At 43.9% G+C, this 21729-nt stretch overlaps 1 protein-coding gene across 1 annotated transcript in view; it reads left to right on the plus strand.

The window, feature by feature from the left end:
• TMEM156 (transmembrane protein 156) overlaps positions 1-21729 on the plus strand; it is a 189686-nt gene that overhangs the window by 91230 nt on the left and 76727 nt on the right. The window contains exon 4 of the mRNA XM_086963981.1: positions 10699-10818. Coding sequence (XP_086820107.1) covers positions 10699-10818 — 120 coding nt within the window. The remainder of the gene's footprint in view (positions 1-10698; positions 10819-21729) is intronic.

A 21729-nucleotide genomic window follows, 5' to 3' on the forward strand; every position in this document is an offset into this window, starting at 1 on the left:
AACGGAGGATGGTTAATTCATTCAGCGCACCTTTTTGGAAGCCCGCTCCTCGTACACAGACTGACTCCAGCGGTCGATCCGTTAAAAGGCAAATTATCACAGAAGGAAATTAACGATCCTCTAAGTTCTCAGTTTATTTCATTGAGTCTCCTTAGTAATGAATTTATTTTTGAGTTGTCTAATTTTGCAAATAAGTACCCATTTAGGATGCTTTAGCTTCCTTCTTCCTCTCTTCATTATAAACAATTATCCCAGGGTCTGGTCAAACTACACTGTCTCCCAATCGACAAAAGGATCAAGTTCAAATCATTATGCATTGCTTTTAAAGCGCTGCACAATGTTGGTCCAGACTATTTAAGACATCACTTTACCTGGTATACTCAGTCTAGGAATCTAAGATCAACTACTGCCAAGCTCTTAGTAGTCCCCAGAATTAAAAGAGCCCTCTGGGGTGGAAACAGCTTAAACACAAGGACAGTCCTAATCTATGGTCATTCAGGAAAGAGCTAAAAACCTGGCTTTTCAACAACTAACACTGTTCCTTTTAAACTCCTCGAACCCTCCCTCTTCTGAAGCAGCCCCAAGATGCCTTATGGTATATGAGTGCTTTAAAAAATACAAAAATAAATTATTCAAAGAGTTCTAGAAGAGTAAGTATAATTACTCAGAACAGCCACCAGATAAAGCTCCATTTCTTGCTTGGTTTCTCCTCATTCCCAATGTCAAACCTTTTGGAACTGGAGTATATGGGGCAGAATTCATTCTTAAAAATATTCTGCTGTACTGTTGAAGATATAATCAAACTGGAGTGCAAAACCATTCTTTGGGCATAAGGAGGTACCCATGGCCGCATGGTTGCAAATACTCCACATTTCCTACATATGTGCATTATGGCCCACATTTCTTGTTAGTTTTGTCTGAGTTTTGTAATAAGAGAACCTTAGTGGCTGGTTGCAGTATCTTATGTGAGAAAGCTACTATGTACATAAGCTACACTTTAGCAAAAATTGGACATTTGCACTGCAGTCATAAATCTTTTGTTACTACACGTAGCATTTATATTTATTTTAGACCGTATCTCTGAGTGCAGAGAAATGAAAGAATTTTTTCTAAAATATACCACTGCAAATGGGACTAGTTATGTGTCTGGTCCGGGCGGGTGTCACAGGCTTTAGGGCAGTTTCGGGTTCCAACAAAGTCTATGAAAATAGAATACATATTTAGGATTCAGATAACATATTGGAGGTAATGGATTGATGCAAGAGTGAGGAAGAACATAAAAGGGACACTAGATAGATATAGGAAAGAAAGAAGTTTAAATACAGAAGGACTAGGAATGTGTCAATTAGTGAAGGAAGAATGCTGTATCTTGGAAATGTTTTACTTGCATCAGTAAAAGTTGAGGGAGGAAAATTGTATTCCAACATAATATTGTTTCAACAATATGGAGAGGCACAAATATTGTTTTAAGAATATCCTGAGATACCAATATCATGTAAAAAATATCATGATGTTAAAATAATTGTTGGGATAAAATATAGAAGGTAAGAATATTGTTTTTAAGTCCTTGATATTGTTTTTCAAATGTAGTTGTACATAATTACTTAGTTGAGATTTGTTAGTATTACTTTTGCTAGTGTTACTCAGGTTGGACTGGTAGTTGTGAATTTTACCCTACCAAGTCTAATATTTTATCTGATTTTTAAAAATGTGTTTGAATCTATATTTTTGGTTTAAGTTGAAAAGTTAATTGAATTCAAATTGTTTTTTATTGTTTCCTTCTTTACCTATTTTTTTAATAAATCTTTTTTATTGAAAGAAACAATAAAAAACAATGCAAAAAAGAAACACAAATGCAAAGAAGAGCAGTTGTCAAGATGGTCAGATCACGTAAAGTAAATAGCGAATGTACATAATCAATAGACTAAAAGGAAACGTCACTGACAATATTTCGGTCACATATTGACATCAAAACCTTAAAGTGTCTCTTTGTTAACATTAAAAGAGGAATCATAATCAAAGGGGGTGCACAAAAAACCTCTTCTTTCGGTCCAGGGGCCCCATATTTTAGTCCATTTACCTGGGCATCCTCTACTCTCATATACCACCCTTTCGGCCTGCATGCACTAGTCCATGCCCTCCACCCAGTCCTTGTGCCGGGGCACGACTCCCCCTTTCCATGTCCTGGCTATGTTGCGTTTTGCTACAATACAGCCCAACGAAACCCATGCCAGTGCGAGAGAGGTCAGTGGAGTCCGAAATGTTTAAAATACAGAGGCGAGGAGAGATTTCTATAGATTTATGACATATTTGGGACATGGTGGACAAAACATTACTCCAATACTGTTGAAGGATGGGACAGTCCCACCACTGGTGCAGGAAGGTGCCCGGGGAACCACAACCTCTGGGACAAAGCGGGGAGCCCAATAGACCCATTTTAAAAAGTGCTGTACTTGTGTAATAGGCCCTGGGAAGTATTTTAATCTGTATAAGCTTGAAGCGTGAACGGATAGTCACCTCCCGGGGAGAAGCCAGGGCCTCCCTCCCATCTTTGTCAGGTATATCCCCCCGTCATCACTCCATTTCATGAGTAATTTATTGAGGGTTTCCGGTGAATTATTAAGTATTTTACGGTAGGTCAAAGAGATGGCCTTATCTGGGAGATAATTGTCTAGAAGCCTATCCTCCAGAGGTGACGAAACGGGCAGATCGGAACCCTTAGGGAATTGCCTTACATAATGCACTACGTGCCTGAAAATATCGAAATGTTTCCCCCTCATGTAGTTGGTTTTTGGCTTGTAACTCACCAAACGGAACCACTGCACCCTTCGCCCATATGTCCCCTACTGATCCCATTTTGCAAACCCCGGTTGACCCGAGAGCATACCCAATTGGTTTACTTATTTTTTGTTATGTTATGTTATGTTATGTTATAATGGCTTTTGTAGAGCGCGCGGCTACTCAAAAAGAGTGTCCCGGCGCTTTAAGAAGAAAGGCTGCAAACTGCTAACATAACACATTAAAAAAGAGAGAATCACAAAACAAAACAGAGCAAGAAAAAAGCCTACTGTGTGAACAACCAAGTTTTGAGGCCTTTTCTAAAAGCTAATAAGCTGGAAGCTCCCCGGAGAGTAAGAGGCAAAGAGTTCCACAACTGTGGCGCCAGTAGTCCAAAGGAGCGACCTTAATTAAATTATTATTTATATTCCTATAGTGTATATTCAATTTTTTTACTGTGTATTGTTTGTTATTAGGGTTGTTTATCATTTATTTTATTTAACGTTTAAATTATAATTGCATTGTTTGAATATTATGTTTATTTTTTTATGATTTCAAAGTATATATTTTTATGTTATGTTTGTAGGTTATACTTTGTATAATTATATTTTTAAATGTACTATTTTTTAAATTAATATATGTTTCAAACAACATTTAATGTATAATAGTTAAAATTCAGAATAACCATTTTTGACAGTATTCGGGTCTATATTTTTGTTCTCACATTACTTTTGCTAGTGTTACTCAGGTTGGACTGGGAGTAGTGAATTTTACCCTACCAAGTCTAATATTTTATCTGATTTTAAAAAATATATTTGAATCTCTTTTTTTTGTTTTAAGTTGAAAAAATAATTGCATTGAAATAGTTTTGTATTGTTTATTTTTTACCTAATGTTTTGTTAAATTATTATTTATGTTCCTATTATATATATTTAAAAAAACTGTGCATTGTTTGCTAGTAAGGTTGTTTATATTTTTTTAAAGTTTATGTTTGAATTATAATTGCATTGTTTGAATATTGTGTTTATTTTGGGGAATTATTTCAAAGTATACTTTTATGTTATGTTCGTAAGTTACACTTTTTATATTATATGTATATTTTTTTATGTACTATGTTTGAAGTTAATATATGTTCCAAACACTATTAAAGTATCATATTTAAAATTCAAAATAATATTGTTTGACAGTATCGTGGTCTTCTGTATTATTGTTCTCACATTTTTTACTTGTTTTGATATTTTTTTGACAATATTTTTGTCCCTGATGTTTTTGGCAGTGACTTTTCATCAGACAAACAGGAAAGTATTACAAAGGACAAACAATAGGAGGATAGGGACCATGAGAATGAAAAAAAGAAGAAGAAGCAGAGAGAGAGAGAAGATTTAAGTTCATAGAGAACAAAATAAGATGAAAAGGAAGAAAGGAAAGAGAAATTACCAGACATCAGGAAATTTGGCAGAACGAAAACTATCAATCTAGTGCCTGTCGGTGGAGATTTTACTAATCCCTTGGTTGTATTTCGAAGTAAAATAATCACTGGTGGGAGGGAGAAGCTGTAGAGTTTCACCATCCACTGAAGAAGAAGAAGAAAAAGAAGAAACCATTTGTGAGACGATTGTTATCTTTTTACTGGGAAAGAAGGACTATCTAAATACAAGGACTTTGTAAAACTTTTAAGTAATAAGGACATAACTATTCTTTCTAACCAGATCAGTCAGCTGTTGTTTTAAGATGAGAATCAACAAGCAAATATACACATGCAATGTTTCTGGCTTAAATAGAGGTGGGCACATCAAGATATGTGCAAAACGTACAGAATGCCAATGTACCAGGAGTAAATAGGTTACATGTAGTGTGCATAAGAGAACCTATACAGAGACTGAAACCATATTCAAGCTTGATCGATGGTTGCCTTGCGTTAACAACAAGAATGCTGGGCAATCTTGCTAGTTACTCTGATTGAGCTCCGCAGCTATATCTGCTTGTCAACATGAATTGTGACTCTGTTTCCGCTTTCTTACTGTACTTTAAAATTTATAAATAAAGAAACACATTCTACGGACTCATATGAATTTATCTACCAGCAGTTTGCAGGGATACGTAGTACTCTGTACCTGGTGTCAGAGCTAAAGTGAGGCTCTTGAAAATAATAAGTTGCAAAGCAATGTTTCTGCTCTTATTTGATGGAGGTGAAGGAGTGGATGGCATGGATTAAGGTTGTAATGAGTCCCAAACTTTAGGTGTCCAGCTTCAGAATGATTAGGTAGAAGTGCATTTTGATGCTACTATGGGAATATAGAAGTTAATCCTGTGTTTGAGCATAATGGTAGCATCAATCGCAAATGCAATGGGCTCCTCAGTTTCTCTTAGATCATCTTTTCGGGGAAGCTGTACAAGTATGTATTCTACTTAGATTTGCATCGTGGAAACGGCATATAGGTTTGCGCAGACTGTTTGAAGCTCTTTGGAACCTACCCCTGATGAAGGGCTAGTCCCGAATTGCACTGGCCTCAATTAATGGACTGTATTGACATCGGTTTCTGTTAAATATCTTCAAATAGTGTGATATTTGAACACTATATGCTTTAGCAGAATGCCATGATAATTAAAAGAAGATTGAATATACGCATGGATGAATATATCTCTTTACTATGCATGCAATACATCTCCTGGTGTGTGTGGCGCTAGCGGCGGCAATGCTGTGACTCTTTGCACTTTGGGAGGCGCTATTTTTAAAATGTGTAAAGATTTGAAAGTGTTTGCAACTGATTCTTACCTGCTCCTCATACCCCGGTCTGTGCCTCGTTCCACCACGGCAGGTGCCGATTGTATGGAGGGTGCAGTCAGACCTCTGCCCGGCCCCCCGAGGGTGTAGCACTTCCGCCAGAGGTGGGACCAGTGCCCTCTTAAGCAGCAGCTCTTCACTTCCGTGCAGCGGACCCGCCTGGTGTGTGTGGCGCTAGCGGCGGCAATGCTGTGACTCTTTTGACTTTGGGAGACGCTATTTTTAAAACGTGTAGAGATGTTAAAGTGTTTGCAACTGATTCTTACCTGCTCCTCATACCCCGGTCTGTGCCTCATTCCACCACGGCTGGTGCCGATTGTGTGGAGGGCGTAATCAGAACTCTGCCCGGCCCCCCAAGGGTGTAGCACTTCCACCAGAGGCGGGACCGGTGCCCTCTTAAGCAGCAGCTCTTCACTTCCGCGCAGCGGACGCGCGCAGCGGACGCGCGCAGCGGACGCGCGCAGCGGGCGCGCCAGGGGCGAGCCCTTCTGCGCCTGTCCGACGCCAGTCGCCAGAACGTCGGATACCGCAGATGTCTCCTTACGCCAGAGAAGATCTGCTTGCTCTTCGCAGCTGGGCGCCCTGTGTGGCCCATCTCTGGCACCCTGATACCTCACGTTTGTGGTGCAACAAATGCTGGCTCCTTGCCACGGAGGACCCCCAGACACCACTAGAGACACCATTAGAGCCCTCAAAGCCTGCGAACCTCAACATACATACTTTGAACTGTAGGCCCCTGGTTAAACACCATGAAGATGTAATTGAGCTCCTTGTGGACTGGTCCCTGGACCTACTTTTTCTAACTGAAACCTGGCTATTCAGTGACTCGATGGCCATCCCAGCCTTGGCCCTCCCGACAGGCTATTCGATATGCCAAAGGGTAGGGGAGGTGGGTTAGCTGTGATTTTCAAAACTGCCTACTCCTGCACCCTCTCCCGTAACTCTGGCTGACTGTGAATAAGACCTATTCAAGATCAGGATATCAGATCATTTTACTCTCTCTGGGCTCCTGATATATCGCCCCCCTGGGCCAGCGAGCACTTTTAAAAGAATCTCTGGCCTGACCATCTCTACCCTTGCCTTACAGTCAGCCAATTTTAGTATATTGGGAGACTTAAACCTACATCTGGAGTGCCTTGACTCCCCAGCCATCTCGAACTTCCTGGGTGACTTGGAAGCCTGCCAGCTAACTCAGTTCCTCAAAGGGTCATCACACTCGGCAGGTCATTTGCTAGATCCTGTGTTTTCCAACATTGAGGGAATCATAGCTCATGCTCCCCTTCCTCTTAGCTGTACAGACCACTTTCTTATCCATTTCTCCATTAGCATATCAGCCACCTCCCTGCAGAAGCCCTCGCCTCCCCTTTGGAGGCGCCCGTGGCATAAATTAGACGGCCTCCGTTTTGAGTTCAGACTTAAATCTTCCCGCCCTGACTGGTCCAGCAATCTGGAGGAAGCAGACAAAGCCTACAGGGGGTGGATTAATAATTCTCTAGATTACTTTATTCCAAAGAAAATGTCTCGGCCCAAACGGGAACAGTCCCATCCATGGTACTCCGAGACACTAGCAGCAGCAACAAAACACTGTAAGACTCTCGAGCGCGCCTGGAGACGATCCTATGACCCTCTCGCCAAGAACATCTATAGGTCAGCCACCAAAGCATACCATAAACTCATAAAAAAAACAAAAGCTATATACTACACCAATTTGATTGATTCCAGTCCCAATCCCTCCAAATGACCAAAGCACCAGAGGGAACTCACAGCACAATAGTCTCCAACTCGCAATGCGAAGACCTGGCCTGCTTCTTCATCAATAAAGTAGAAGGGATCTATAACTTGCTGAACACCAGTAGGTCTTCCTTGATCCTCGGCCAACCTGCAGGCCCACCTGACCCCCTTTATTCCCTCCAAACTCTCCCATGCAGATCTGGAATTTTTGGCTTTAATAGTGAAGTCCGGGTCACCAGATGACCCTGTTAAACCTGAAACTTTTAGACAATTCCAGGACTCCATTTTGCATGAGGGACAGGAACTGATCAACAGATCTCTTCAGGCATCCACAGTTCCCAGGTCATGGAAACATGCCAAGGTCATCCCCCTGTTGAAAAAGCCTACCCTGGATCCCTCCCTGCCAGAAAATTTTAGACCCATTTCCCTTCTGCCGTATCTGGGCAAGGTGATGGAAGCACATGTGAACTCCACCCTGACCAGATACCTGGAAGCTAATGGGATCTTGGAGGAGTCTCAAAACGGCTTCCGGGCTAAGCACAGCACAGAGTCCGCCCTCTTGGCAGTCACGGAACAACTGAGGGCATCACAAGATCTGGTAAATACCTCAGTACTGATCCTGCTTGACCTGAGTGCGGCGTTTGACACAGTCTCCCACAAGATCTTGCTCAAACGGCTTGGGGAGATCGGGGTCTGTGGCGGGGCTCTGGATTGGTTTGCATCATTTCTATCCGACCGTTCCTTCCAGATTCATGCCCCACCGTACTCATCCAGTAGGCTCCCTCTTAGCTGCGGTGTCCCCCAGGGCTCTGCCCTCAGCCCCATGCTGTTTAATGTGTACATCCGCCCCCTGGCCCTGTTGGCCAGGGAATGGAAGATTACATTAATCTTGTATGCAGATGACACGCAGCTTATCTTCACCTTCTCCAATAACACCATGGTAGACAGAGCTACATTTCAAGAAGATGTCCTGGCCATCTCAAGTTGGAGGACAGAAAAAGGTCCCCAACTTAATTCCTCCAAAACTGAGATACTCCTGATTGGCCATGACCCACAGAAGTGGGATGACCAGTGGTGGCCCCCGACGATGGGCTCAACCCCGATCCCAAAGAAGGAAGTCAAAAATCTGGGGGTCCTAATGGACAACTCGATCTCCTATGAATCGCACTCAAAAAAGGTAGCGGGCACTTGCTACGGCAACCTTCGCTCCCTCAACCCATTCTGGGCTTTTTCGAGCCACCCACCCGCCAGGTAATAGTCCAGTCCCTGGTCCTATTCCATCTGGACTATTGCAATGGCCTAATGCTTGGCACAAACCTGGCGGTCACTAAAAGACTTCAAAGGGCCCAAAATGCAGCTGCCCGCACTCTTTTTGCTTTACCCAAACACTGTCACACTTCAAACATTTTACGCCGGTTGCACTGGCTACCCGTAAAACAAAGAATCCAATTTAAAACCCTTTGTTTAACCTATAAAATCCTACACGACCAAGGGCCCCAAAAATTGCAGGGACTCTGTTCCTTTTACGTCCCCACACGTGCCTTACGCTCTGCAGACCTCCACCTTGCATGCACCATTAGGGTAGGCAAGAGCAGAGCAGGCGGCGGGTCCTTTAAGTCCATGGCCCCGCTTCTCTGGAACTCCATCCCCCCAGAGGTACGCGCCACACAGGACCATCGACTCTTTCGGAAACAAATTAAAGCTTGGCTGTTCGCCTCCATTTAGGACAACCAGCACTCCTGTTTCCGGTTAAATTGTCACTTCATTGTCCCCTGCTGTGCTCTGCCTCTTGGCCTGTCTGCAAGCGCTGGGACGCCCTGTTGCTGGGGTAGCCATGCGCTCTATAAACAAATTTAACATAACATAACATAACAATGCGGTCGTTGCAACAACCCTGTTGTTACATCGCGAACCATTGCATGGTAAGTCATTACAATGGCTTGCTGTAGGGGGCGCTGGACATAGGAATAGTATAATTTACTATCCCTACTCCAGTTTGTGCAATAGCAGGGAAGGTGTTTATTATAAATCCAACATCTGTTGCCCCCTACAGCAAGTCGGTGTGACGACTTGCGATGTAATGGTTCACGATGTAACAACACGGTCGTTGTAACGACTGCGTTGTAATGGCATGTGATGTATCGCATGCGATGTGAATGCTGTTTCCCGCATGAATTCACTTGTATCTTTTTAAAGAAAGACTATAGAAATTGATTTTGGAGAGAACAGTGGGGACGTTTTTCCACTTCAGGAGGACGCTATTTCAGTCCTGTTTAGAGGCATCACACAAAGTTCATCTTTATCTATGCTATTCTTTGCTCTCATCTTCTCAGCTCATTTACTCCAACTCTCCTGCACAAGAGGCATGGCACATGTTGATGGTCTGTGTATGCACGTGTGCGTTACATGCATCTATGACTATGTAGTTCCATTTTTGAGACTATTTCTACCCATCACGTAATTTAAAAATTATATTTTGCTCTAGTATAATCATTGCTGGTAATGTTTACTCGGTGTTAGTGCAAATTTGCAAAACCTGTTTTAGCACATTTTCTTTGTGCAAATCTGGGGCCCATAAAGTGCTATAATATGAATCGAAATCCTCAACTGATTCTAGTCATCAAATCTATAAATTTAGATAATGTCAAGTACATTAGGCTCCACAAGCAAGGCAAGACAGAGGCTGATTAAATGTTCATACCATAAATGTATTGTAAATGTTAAAAGGTTTATACATTCAAAATCATCGAATTATTGTCAATCAGTAATCAATACCTGAATGCATTTAGTAATTATGAAGTTCAAATCAGTCAAAATCATGTGAGTAGGAGGACAATTTTGTATAAAGTTGCCTCAAAGGAAAAGAAAGGGTCCTCCCATAAAGAGACCACCCTATTCTACTCTAAGTTATTTTGAAAATGGTCTGTAAGAGTTCTTTTCTGCACTACATTAAATCAAAAAATGTAAACACTTGCTACATCTACACAGGATTCCCATAAAACACTCTAATCAGTTTAAATCATTGAGACACAATCTAGGGTGCATTTTTTTCTCAGGGTTGTACACAATGCGGCGTCTCAAAAAGTCAATTATCTGCAACTGACGAGATACATTGTACCAGCCTCTACTCTGCAGGTGTACTGATCAACTAATGCTAAGTTAATAGCATTTGCGTATTTACGTGTTACATTTAATGCAAAAACAATTAAAATAAAAAATCCCTCACCACCAGAGTTTATTTTTTTCTGATGCAAGCATGTGCTGCATTGTCCCTGAGCACTGTTGTGCTATCTGTGACATTTTCAGAGAAAATGTGTTTCTCTTTGGTCTGCATTTTTGTGTGTTTGATTTTTTCCTGACTCAGTAAATATAAACTTATTCTGGTTATTTTTCTCTTTGGACAGGTTCGATTTGTACAGTTTGGGTCGTTTGGTTGGTTCTAATTCTCTTCGTTTTTCTACTGGCACTAAACATCATTACCTACAAAGTGCTGCAAGAAAACAACGAAAGCTTGGCACGTTCCCGTGAGTTTTTAAGTAACTGCTGGAGTGTTTTAAATTCAGGCCTGTCTTTATTGGTGACATGACTGACTAGTGGCCCCATGATATATGTGACACCTTGAGCAGTCATGTTCTTTAGCCCACAGCACTTTACATGTTGAGATCAGCGCGCCGATGTTTACCATGTTAAAAGAGAAAATGCAAGTCCACGGCTGAAATGGGTAGCTAACTAACAAGCTGCTAGGGTGACCAAACCAGTCCTGGTTTTTCACATGCTGTCCTGGCAGGTTACAGTAACTTTGGCTCTTTTCCCGGTTTTTAGAGAGGGTCAGAAAACAGTGGGAGAAAATGTTTTATGTGTTCCAAAGCAGGGCTGGTTAGCAAATCTAATTGAAAAAGCTATTCAATTATTAGGCCATTAATAGGTATGATACTGGGTTTAAAAAATGCTTTATCTGTATTTTCTTACTACCTATTCTGTATTTCTGTGTTGATGAGCGCTGCTATTCTGTGGCGCTGGGATCATGTAAAATTGTAACCCTTCTTCTATTTTTGAGAAATGTCCTGGTTTTTGTTGGTTTTTAAAATCTGGTCAAACTATAACAAGTGAAAGGAGGAACCCCTGACAACTATAGTGAAATCACCTTGGTCCGAATTACCTTGATTGTACTGGTGCTGGTACAGTTTTGCATTATCAAGCAAAACGCTGTTATTGATTGGATGGGGTTACACAATGACTGCCACGCCTTCCCTAGTCCTCCTCTGTGCATTTTGCTAACAGTAGTGGAATCAGTCCATTTGCTCACACTATTCATAGCGTTTGCTATAAAATTCAGGCATAGCCAGGGCTGTATACCCCTAACCCAGATATGTTTTAGACATCAGTTACTTGTCAGGAGGGAGCAGTCTCTGGGCCTGATTATGGGGTCCTTGGCAGTAGGATAGGTAATTCCAGCCTTCAGAGTTACTATGACCGGCTAATACAGCAACTGTGGGTGTCAGAAAAATATGAGCCATTACGAGTTGGACCCCGAAGGCCTACTAAGAAATAGGGAATAATAATACATAAAAATAATAATAATAATAATAAAGGGGTTTGTAAAGCGCCTGGTGACGCCGTCCCGGCGTGTCCCGGCGCTGTGGAGAGAGCGGCAGGTGAAGTAGGAAGGACCTAAAGGGTATACAGGTGGGTCTTTAAAAGTTTCCTAAATATGGTTTCAGTCTCTGCTAGCCTGATAGAATAACTGGTAGAATCAGATTTGCTGCATCCAGATCACCTCTGTCTTCCTCAGTCACAGCTGCATGTTTGCTCCAAGACCTTTGGTTGCTTTGAGCAATGGAGTGCCTGGGGTAAACTGTGAAGGTCTGCGGGTATTCTGCATTACTCATAATCATGACAGACCCAGTACATCCTATCTCTGGACACACCGCAGTTATAAGCAACTTTTAATATGACCCTAAGTAGGGGTGCAGTGAGGACATGGCAGGCTGCTTTTGTCCATGTAGTGAAATCTCAGTAGCGCCCAGGTGTATACCTCTGGCTTGGACAACCACCACCATCTCCCCTATAGAGCAGTAACTTTCAACAAATTCCAAATATTATCAAAGCGTTTATTTATCCAGACAGGCCCTAGTTATCTTAAGTTGTCCAATGCAAACTGTGTCAAACCCTGGCTATTATTCTAAATTGTTTGTGTACAGTAATGTGATGGGTGGGCCAACTATCCTGTTTTAGGATTTGAGAGATCTGCTCTGTAGTTTGTTTCTAGAGTGACAGAGTCGTAGAACAAGTAACCTGCATTTGTGTAAGACTGGCCTTTTGTTTTAAACATCCTTGATAGTGGGAGGTACTGAGGGAGATTCAACTGATAAGTGGAGTAGGGGTGTAATATAGCTGGAATAAATATTTTTTTTGGTATGGCTAGATTGAGGGCCAGATGTATCAAAGGGGTTTGCCCATTTTGTGTCTGTGAGTAAAAGCTTTAGTAAATGTGGGCTTAACTGATTTATCGGTCTGTGCTTTGGGTATTTCTCCATTAATTATATACCTTATTTGCCATATTTCATATGCATTTAGTCAAATCATGAGAACATATACTTCCATGGAAATGCAGTAGAGGCACAAAATCGTTTTGTAAACTAAAAATGTTCAAAACAGTGTTATATAACAAGCCTGTTCGGGAAGAAAGTGGATATAATTCACTCATGCAGTGAGCTTATGGAATCGTTAAAAAGATTGCTGTCGTCAGCGTAACTAGACACAGTAAGGGCCAAATTAAATTCCCACTGAGGGATCACAAATGGAATTGGCGGGAACATATGGGTCAGCCCCTTCAAAAACACATCAGAACAAATGATATGAATAAAGATGATTGATCAACTAAACTTAAGAAATAATAGATACTCTTTATGTGTTGCCACAGCAAGACATTGCTGGGCTAGCGAAAGACAAACCAACAGTGTGTCAGACAATTCTGCCTGTAGAGGCTGGCTATTTCTGAAGGAACACCAGACAACAAATTTCTCCCAGCATCCTGCATAAACTGTTTAAGTGGAGGGACATCTGACTGCCAAGATAACACCTACTACTTCAGGAGGAAGATTACATGGCATCAACTGTCGCTACTCAGTTTTGACACATGGAGGTGGGGGTGGTGCAGGCTTCGGTGCAGGACCCTGCCTTGCTTCTGCAACAGGAGGTCTTTCCGAAGGGGCAAGCAGATCTGAGGACGGATGCTCATGGCAAAAATGCCCAGGCTATTGATCACAAAAAAGGGGTGGAGATATAGAGACCTGCAAGATTTAGCTTACGGACCTATGAATATACAATAATCAAGATACCTTTGGGTCTAAAAGATAATAAACAACTGTCAAAACAAAGGTCTTGTCACAAAGAGATATCCCTTTAAAAGGACAAATTTCCTCACCCACCAATGGTGGCATGCTTCACATTGGGATTCTCCTTGTCCCGTGATGCCTAGTCACGGTACGGGTTACAACCTCTTTCTGAGAGGGAGGAGCTCAGGGATGTGTAGGGGAGGGTATGCTAAATATCACTGCAATGAGCTCAAGGTAATGAGGGTAGCAGAGCAAATGGAAGTGATAATAAAACTAGCTTCAAGGTATGCCATTGCTTTTATTCATGCGTCCCTGGGTCTCGATTAAAAAACGGGCACTCGCTGGAAAAACATACACCCACAGTTAGTGTCAATATGTGGTTGACATGTTTCAGCCTAGTCACCCTCACATAGAGGTGTAGCTGCTTTCTTCAGGACCTCCTTGTTAGTGCTGCTGCTCAGTGTGTGAATCAAAACAAAAGTGAAAAAGGTATCACAAACACAAAACGATCTTGTGATCCTGTGAGGTTGTCATAGATTGGTGGATTCACTGGTGGTACCTAGAGAAATGCATACATAGGAGAAGATTAAATAATTGGACAAGCTAGGTCAAGCGTTAGACAGTTGCACTTTCTTCACCCTGTGAAGCTAAACAGTTGAGGGCAAGAGTCGGAAGAATCTTACCATGCCATATTATCTGCCATGTATCTAATAATGTTAGTCATTGGTACATGTAGTAGAAACACGTTAAACACGACAGGAGGACAAATCCTGGCACAAAAGATTGTAAAAGGGGGACTTTCCCGCTGATGTCTGGGAACCCACCTCACCTCACCCTGGCATTTAGCTCAGGGGGACTCACTGCCCTACAAAAATCATAGGGAGGGGCGCATTGTAAAGACACACATCACCCATTGGTCTTCTAGGCATTCCACACACAAAACAAGATAGATGGACCCAATCTACACACACAAAGCAAAGGTTGGCCTAGTGCGCAAAAAGGGGGAAAGAGGTGGAAAGCTGCCTGCTCTTTCAATCCGCGTGTGACATAAAAAGTGCAAGTACAAACAATCTCAGTAAAGCAGGTGTACATCCATTTCCTATTGGCGCCTAGCTGTAGAGGGTCCAGATACAGGCAATATATGCTCCTGATAACATAGAGCTCTCGAATTAAAATGGGGCCAAGCAGGTGAGTGTATGTGGTTAAAAAGAAAGATTTCAGACGGTGGCCAGAGGAGAGGTGTTATCCATTGTCTCTAAGAAGAAGGGTTGGCTGTGCTGCTCCGGAAGGAGGAGGAGGTCCTGTCCCAAGAGAAGTGGGTGGCTGAGTCTCCGTCGGAGGCCGGCCTCCACCTCTTGAGGCACCGTGAGGAAGAATATCGAAATCTTGACAGGGACGGAGCCTTAGCGCATCACAATGCAACACAGAGTCGAGTGTATGAGCATGGTGACAAAGCAGGCAAGCTTATTGCCTGGCTCGAGCGGGGAGAACGTCCATCCCGACTAGTGCCTGAATTGGAGAGTCAGTCCTCTGGTAGACTTATGAACCCGCAGACTGTGGCTGATGAATTCGCAAAATACTTTCAAGAGATCTCTACTGCCGGAGACAGGTTTACAGAAGTCGATAATGAGGAAATTATTAGAGATATAATTATGCCGAGTTTATCCGAAGAAGACCGTGATTTCCTCCATTCAGCGTTCACGGATGATGAAGTCGAACAGGCTATCCGTCAGGTTAAGTCCGGCAAAGCCACTGGTCCGAACGGCATACCGGTAGAACTATACAAACTCAGTGCTAACAAACTTTCTCCCTATCTGAGGGATATGTTCACCAACAGTAGAGACAGGGGTGTACTCCCATACGACCAACGGGTGGCCAATATCGTGCTTATTCACAAGCCTGGTAAACCTGTGGAAGTATGCTCTCCATACAGACCCATTTCTCTCCTGAATGCCGAACCCAAGATCCTGGCCAAATTATTGGCCACCAGACTGGTGAAAGTGATCTCCTCACTGGTACACCCGGATCAGTCAGGGTTCATGCCGCGGCGCAGCACCGCGCTAAATCTGCGCAGACTCCACAGCATATTGGGGTCGGCCGGTCATTTGCAGGAACAGGCGATCATGGTCTCTCTGGACGCCTCCATGGCTTTCGATAGAGTGGAGTGGCCCTACCTATTTGCGGTGTTGGCAAAGATCAGATTTGGCGTGAACTTCATAGCTTGGGTGCGGCTGCTTTATACATCCCCCCTGGCTAGAGTGGTGGTCAACAACTGCAAGTCAGAGGACTTCGCCCTGGGTAGGGGCACCAGACAGGGGTGTCCATTGTCCCCACTGCTTTTTGCACTAGCTATGGAGCCACTGGCGGCTTGGGTGAGATGGGACCCCTCGATACGGGGTATAAGGTGGACACCTGAATGGGAAGACAAAATCTCCCTCTACACGGATGATGTCCTGCTCTACCTCACGAGACCTAAGACCTCTCTCCGATATTTTCTGGATCTTCTTGAGGTCTTTGGGAGGTACTCGGGACTGGTGATTAACTGGGACAAGTCGGTGATATTTACTTTAGCCGGTGGCCCCCCCGACCTTCCGCAGTCATGTCCCATTAGAGTAGAGGCAGAGGGCTTTAAATATCTAGGGATTTTTGTCACACTTGATCCGAAGCTACCCTTCGATCGTAATCTGGCCGTACCGCTGGCTCGGTGTAAGATAGACGTGGAACGCTGGCGTGCCCTCCCATTATCCTTGGTCGGTAGGGCCACTCTCTTCAAGATGATGGCCTTGCCGAGATTCCTTTACGCCCTACAAAACTCGATGGACCCGGTGCTCGCTTCCTATTTCAATGGAATTGAGTCATTGCAGAAACACCTCCTGTGGGACGGTGGAGCTCGCATAGCCTTTAACAAACTGACCTTGGCGTGGTACGATGGGGGCTTCGGTCTCCCTGATCTGCGCAAATATTACTGGGCCTCACATCTGGCCGCATCAACCATATTGTGTATGGCGTGCCGGGTGATGCCGATTACGCCATGGATCGGAACCTTTCCCCCGGTGGGGAGATCAGAAGGGCACTGTATGCGAGGATGGGCAAGTATCCATTGATCGGCCCAACTGCTCATGCGGTGAGGGTTTGGCATGTGGCCACTAGGAGTCTCGGATGGGCTGGGAGGCTCACGCTTTCCACCCCTTTGTTTAATTCGGAGAAGCTGGGGAGCTTGTGGAAGTCGAAGGGGTTCGATAAATGGGACCTTCTTGGCATCTCCCAGATTAAAGACGTCTGGGGGAAAGACTCTATTTTGCAGTTCGAGACCTTGGCGGCCCGGTATAGTCTGCATCAACACGAGTACTTCCGGTACCTGCAAGTGAGACACACCTTGGTCACGCATGTCCCGAAGGGTGCTGAACTCCCTGAGGCTTCCCCCCCTTGAGGACTGGGTTCTAGACAGCCACCTGCCTGAGAAGACCACATGCCTCATCTACCGGAAGCTGATTAATAATATCGGGGACCCTCTCGTGAAGCTTAGGGCGCAGTGGACTGCAGACGGGTTGGAACTTGACGATGAGGATTGGACTGAGGCCGTGTCCTCTCCCAAAGTCGTGGCGATACAAATGAGATTACGCCTGATTCAGCTGAAAATCCTGCATAGGACTTATGTGACGGGCCCACACTTGGTGCGAATGAGATGGGCTGAGAGTGGAGAGTGCAGGAGAGAGTGCGGCAAGGAGGGTACCCTGATGCACATCATTTGGAATTGCTCTTATGTGCAATCATACTAGAGGGCTGTACACGAGGAAATGAGGGCAGTACTGGGACAGGAGGTGGGCCTTGAGGCACGGAGATGTTTGTTGAATGTGTGGGAGCTGACGGACCTCAATGAATATCAGAAGCAGTGGGTTACGCTGGCCTGTATGGTAGCCAAACGCAATATCGTGCAGTTGTGGGGGGCGCATCAACCGCCCCAGATCGGGAAGTGGGCGGATGATCTTGACTGGTGCATGGAGAGCGTGCGGTGTACCTGGCTAGGGGCTGCCCACGTAAATGGGGGAAGATATGGGGTGCGTGGAATGCTCATCCCGGGTATATCTGCGAGGCACCTACACCGAGTCTGGATTTGGAAGCTCCGGGATCCCCTTGATCCCTAACAGTTACTGTAATGTTAATACTCCTGTACCAAATGGACCTAGCGTATGTATTGCTGGCATCCACCTGAGTGTTATTTCTGTTTATTGTTTGGTTAACTAATAAAAAGAGTTTAAAAAAAAAAGAAAGATTTCTTAATCTAAAAATTTTTTCACAGTGGAGAGACCAATTGCACAGTTAGCAAAAACGTTGACCTCTGCCATGGGGCAGGTGGTGTATGCTGCCAGGCAAAGGGATTTCTAAAAAGCCCCAGCACACAAATACACTTCCAAGTTATTATCAAATGCAGACCTCGGAATACGATGCCACCCAGACGCACAAAACCCATTGGGCTCACGGGGCTTCAGTTTCCCCCCCGTCTTGTGTGTCAGCCCCTGCTGACACAGATTTGCGGGCTGGTGAGCATCTAATTGCAGCCACACCCGAGTACTTAGCAGGTCTTTAAAAGCCATTTACTTGTAAATGAGGCTTTTTTGTGTGTTCACCCCTTCTTACAGCCATTCTGTCTATGGTTTGAAGAATTAGCCCACCCCGAAATATTTTTCAGCCCCCCCCCCCAAACTTTGTCTCTAGTTGCCCGCCTGATTGCCACCGTGTTCAAACATACGAGGAGTGTCTATTTGAAACAACCATGGTGAAATAGCAAGCCTATATTTGAATAAATGGGAGCCATATCAAAAACAACATGGAGAGTAATGCCAAAAGGGATGATAGGCATTTAAATTGTGCCTGGTAGCGGAGAGTCAGATGTCTTTCATGCCACAGCGGGAGGAGGTAATGTCCTGCCTGGTGGCTGCCATAGAAATATCGGTCCTACAGTGCCTCAAGCCGGGACCGGTGTGTGAAGAGATGGTCGGTTTCAGCGTGACCGTGTTGCATACGTGTGATCACGTGACCCGATCGATCACTCGGGATTTGTAGTCCTAGAATCCGTATGAATGTATCCAAGCACATTGAAAAAGTGGAGCACATTCAAAAGGTAGAGCGTGTCCTTTAATTAAAAGAGGGAGGTTAGATCGGGCCCAGTTGAAGGCTCTTATGTATGCAAGAATGGGCAGGATAAGCAGTGAAAGCACCCTCCAGTGGTCACATTCATGGAGGGTATTTTAACACACTAAACATCTAGAATGTTAGTGCAATTCACCTAAATGTAAGTAAAAAAACTGGGGCCAAATAAAAACTTTTTATTGGCACATAAAATGGTTTGTAGGTTGTCCAGAAAATAGGGGGCCAAATAATAAACAAATTAACACATAGAGGGGCTTGTAGGGTATTCAAAGAATATGGAGGAAAACATGACATGAGGCTATGCTGGGGTGAACCCCATTCACAGCCCTTCACCCCAATATCAGTTAATGTGTCCTTAAAGTAAGCTGTCTTATATCAGGGGCCCAAGGAATCTCATCATTTAGTCCATTTCTATTGCTACATAGCCTGTACACCCACTATGTTCCTTAATAAACAGAAACCTAGTGACATCAGAGAAAGAGGGGGGCATGCTAGGTTTATCAAGCACTGTCCGTCTCAAGTCCTCCACCTGATGTCCTTTGTCAAGGAAATGATTGGTGGGTTTTGTAGCATGTTTTCTGCGTCTTAAGGTGCTCATATGTTCCATTATGCGAGTCTTTCCCTTGCGTGCTGTCATTCCAATGTAAAGCAGTTTGCAATACATGAGATCAGATATATCAATGTGTCGATGTTGCAATTGATGTGTTGTCCTAACTCCCAATGCTTGTCGGTGAGAATATGAATTTCAGTTATGTGTGTAGTTTATGCACACACTCCTCAAGAGCCGCATGGAAAATGTCCCTTCACTGCTGGGAGCCACCAGAAGGTATGCTGTTGTGCCACATTGGATGTCCTGGGTATAGTACATACTAGCTTGCCCTTGAAGTTACTGATTTTTTTAAAGGCAAATAGTGGGCGTTCGATCGATCTTTCTATCTTGTTGAGAATAGGGCCAATTCTTACAGATCGATTTCTTGATCTGGATGGACAGAGTGCAGAATATGCTAACGCTGGTAAACCTTGCTGTTGGCTCCTCGGGTTGGATAACCTCCAACAGAGCATCTTGGTTGTTATTCTGCACCCTTTTCGTCCGCCTCCCTGGAAGCGGAGATGCATATTCTCTACTCTGTAGATGTCCAGAAAGAAAAGTTGCATATTTTCTGTAATACTAAATGTGGGAGCAGTTCCACAGAAGGTGCAGGAAATGCCATAGTGGGAAATTATCCCTTAAGGATTTTGGGTGGTAGCTCGTAAATGATAAAGATGCATTGCAAGTCATAGTTTTTTTTGTATAGTTCTGTCTCCAAACCACCTGCAGACGGAAAGAGGGGTAAATCCAAAAACGGGAGGCGCTCTTTGCTAAATTCAAAAGTTAATTTTAAGTAGGGGTTCAGAGCATTCAACCACTGGTGCAAGTTGTTAATGGAGTCTTCTTCCCCACATCAGATAACCAAGATGTCATTAATGTATCGCTTCCACACAATAATGTGGGACCAATAAGGATTGTCAGGTACCAGGCGCAAAGGAATGCATACAGAGATTTGCCAGACTTAGGACGTAGGCACTCCATATGGAAGTACTGGATGTTTGAAGGTACAGACAGTCCTCAAGACAAAAGAAGTTTTCTTTCATTGCCAAGCCTGCACATCCCATGTGAATGAACCTGGGGTAATCGTATCAAGGTCCTTCCCTCCAAGTAGAGCCTCTGTTGTAGTCAGGGTCTCATCTTAGGGGATGCGGGTATATAGTGATTCAACACTGAACGAGACTAAGAAATCAGTCTTGATCCTAATTGACACATCAGTCAGAAGTCTAAGAATATCCTTGGTGTCCTGGAGGTATATAGGCATCTCACGATGAGGGGCCGCAAGAAAAAGCCACTAACTGGGAGAGGGGCTCTAAAAGGAAGCCGATACCCGAGCTGATTGGTCTGTCGGGAGGTGAATTTTGGGAAGGTTATAAAAATAAGGACAACTGGATTTGTAGTGATGAGAAAGTCAGCTTTTTTTTAAGTGATCCATCCGTTGTCCTTGGCCTCCACCACCATGCTTTTAATTGCAGTAGATAATCTCTTGGTTGAATCGCATTTAAGAGAGCGATAAAAGCATCTCTTGTCCAATTGCCTGAGACTGTCGGCTCTATATGTGACAGTGCCCATGATTACTCTTGCTTCCCCTTTTCTGTTGGTTTTATGATGATAGTAGCATCATCACTTAGGTTTTGCACAGCAGTGAGTTCCTCTTTAGGCAGGTTGCAAAAAGGTTTTTGTTTGGTTCTGAAGCCGAATTCCACTTTGTTAAGTACCTCTTTTTTCAAAAGTTAACACCTTTGGTGTTATCGTGTGGGCCTGAGGGTTAAAAGTAAACTCCCTGCTGAGATTAGTATTGGTCAAAGCGGTCTCAATGCAAGTTGTAGCATTCTCTTCAAAGAAGAAATGGAATCTAACTTTGCGAGAACAGTATGCTAGTTCTTGATACACTTGAAATTCGTTTTCCTTGTAGGTAGGAATGAAACCAAGGCCCCTGTTGAGCATTCTCTGTTCACAGGGGGACAGTATCAAGCAAGCTTCTCAGATTTACAACAAAGATGCGTCGCGGCACGTCCCCGGTTGAGGATTGTGTGACGTGGGGATGGAAGGGGGCTCCAATGCACCTGTGCCTGTTGTTGGTGCTGTCTCCTCCTGCCTCTTGACCTGCCACCGCCTTGTCCTAAAAAAGCTGGGTTGTAGAAGGGTGGAGGAGGGGCCACCATTGTCGTTGATGTGGTCTTAAATGCTGTCCCTGCCACCTTTATTTGCCCTTCCATTTGGGGTCTTTCTGTTGAGTCGCTCGATCACTCGTCCGTACCAGAGGAGGAGAAGTTTTGTATAGTTATGTCTCCAAACCACCTGCAGACGGAAAGAAGAGTAGATCCAAAAACAGGAGGCGCTCTTTGCTAAATTCAAAA

The sequence above is a fragment of the Lissotriton vulgaris genome, chromosome 3_2, assembly GCF_964263255.1.
Source record: "Lissotriton vulgaris chromosome 3_2, aLisVul1.2, whole genome shotgun sequence".
NCBI lineage: Eukaryota > Metazoa > Chordata > Amphibia > Caudata > Salamandridae > Lissotriton > Lissotriton vulgaris.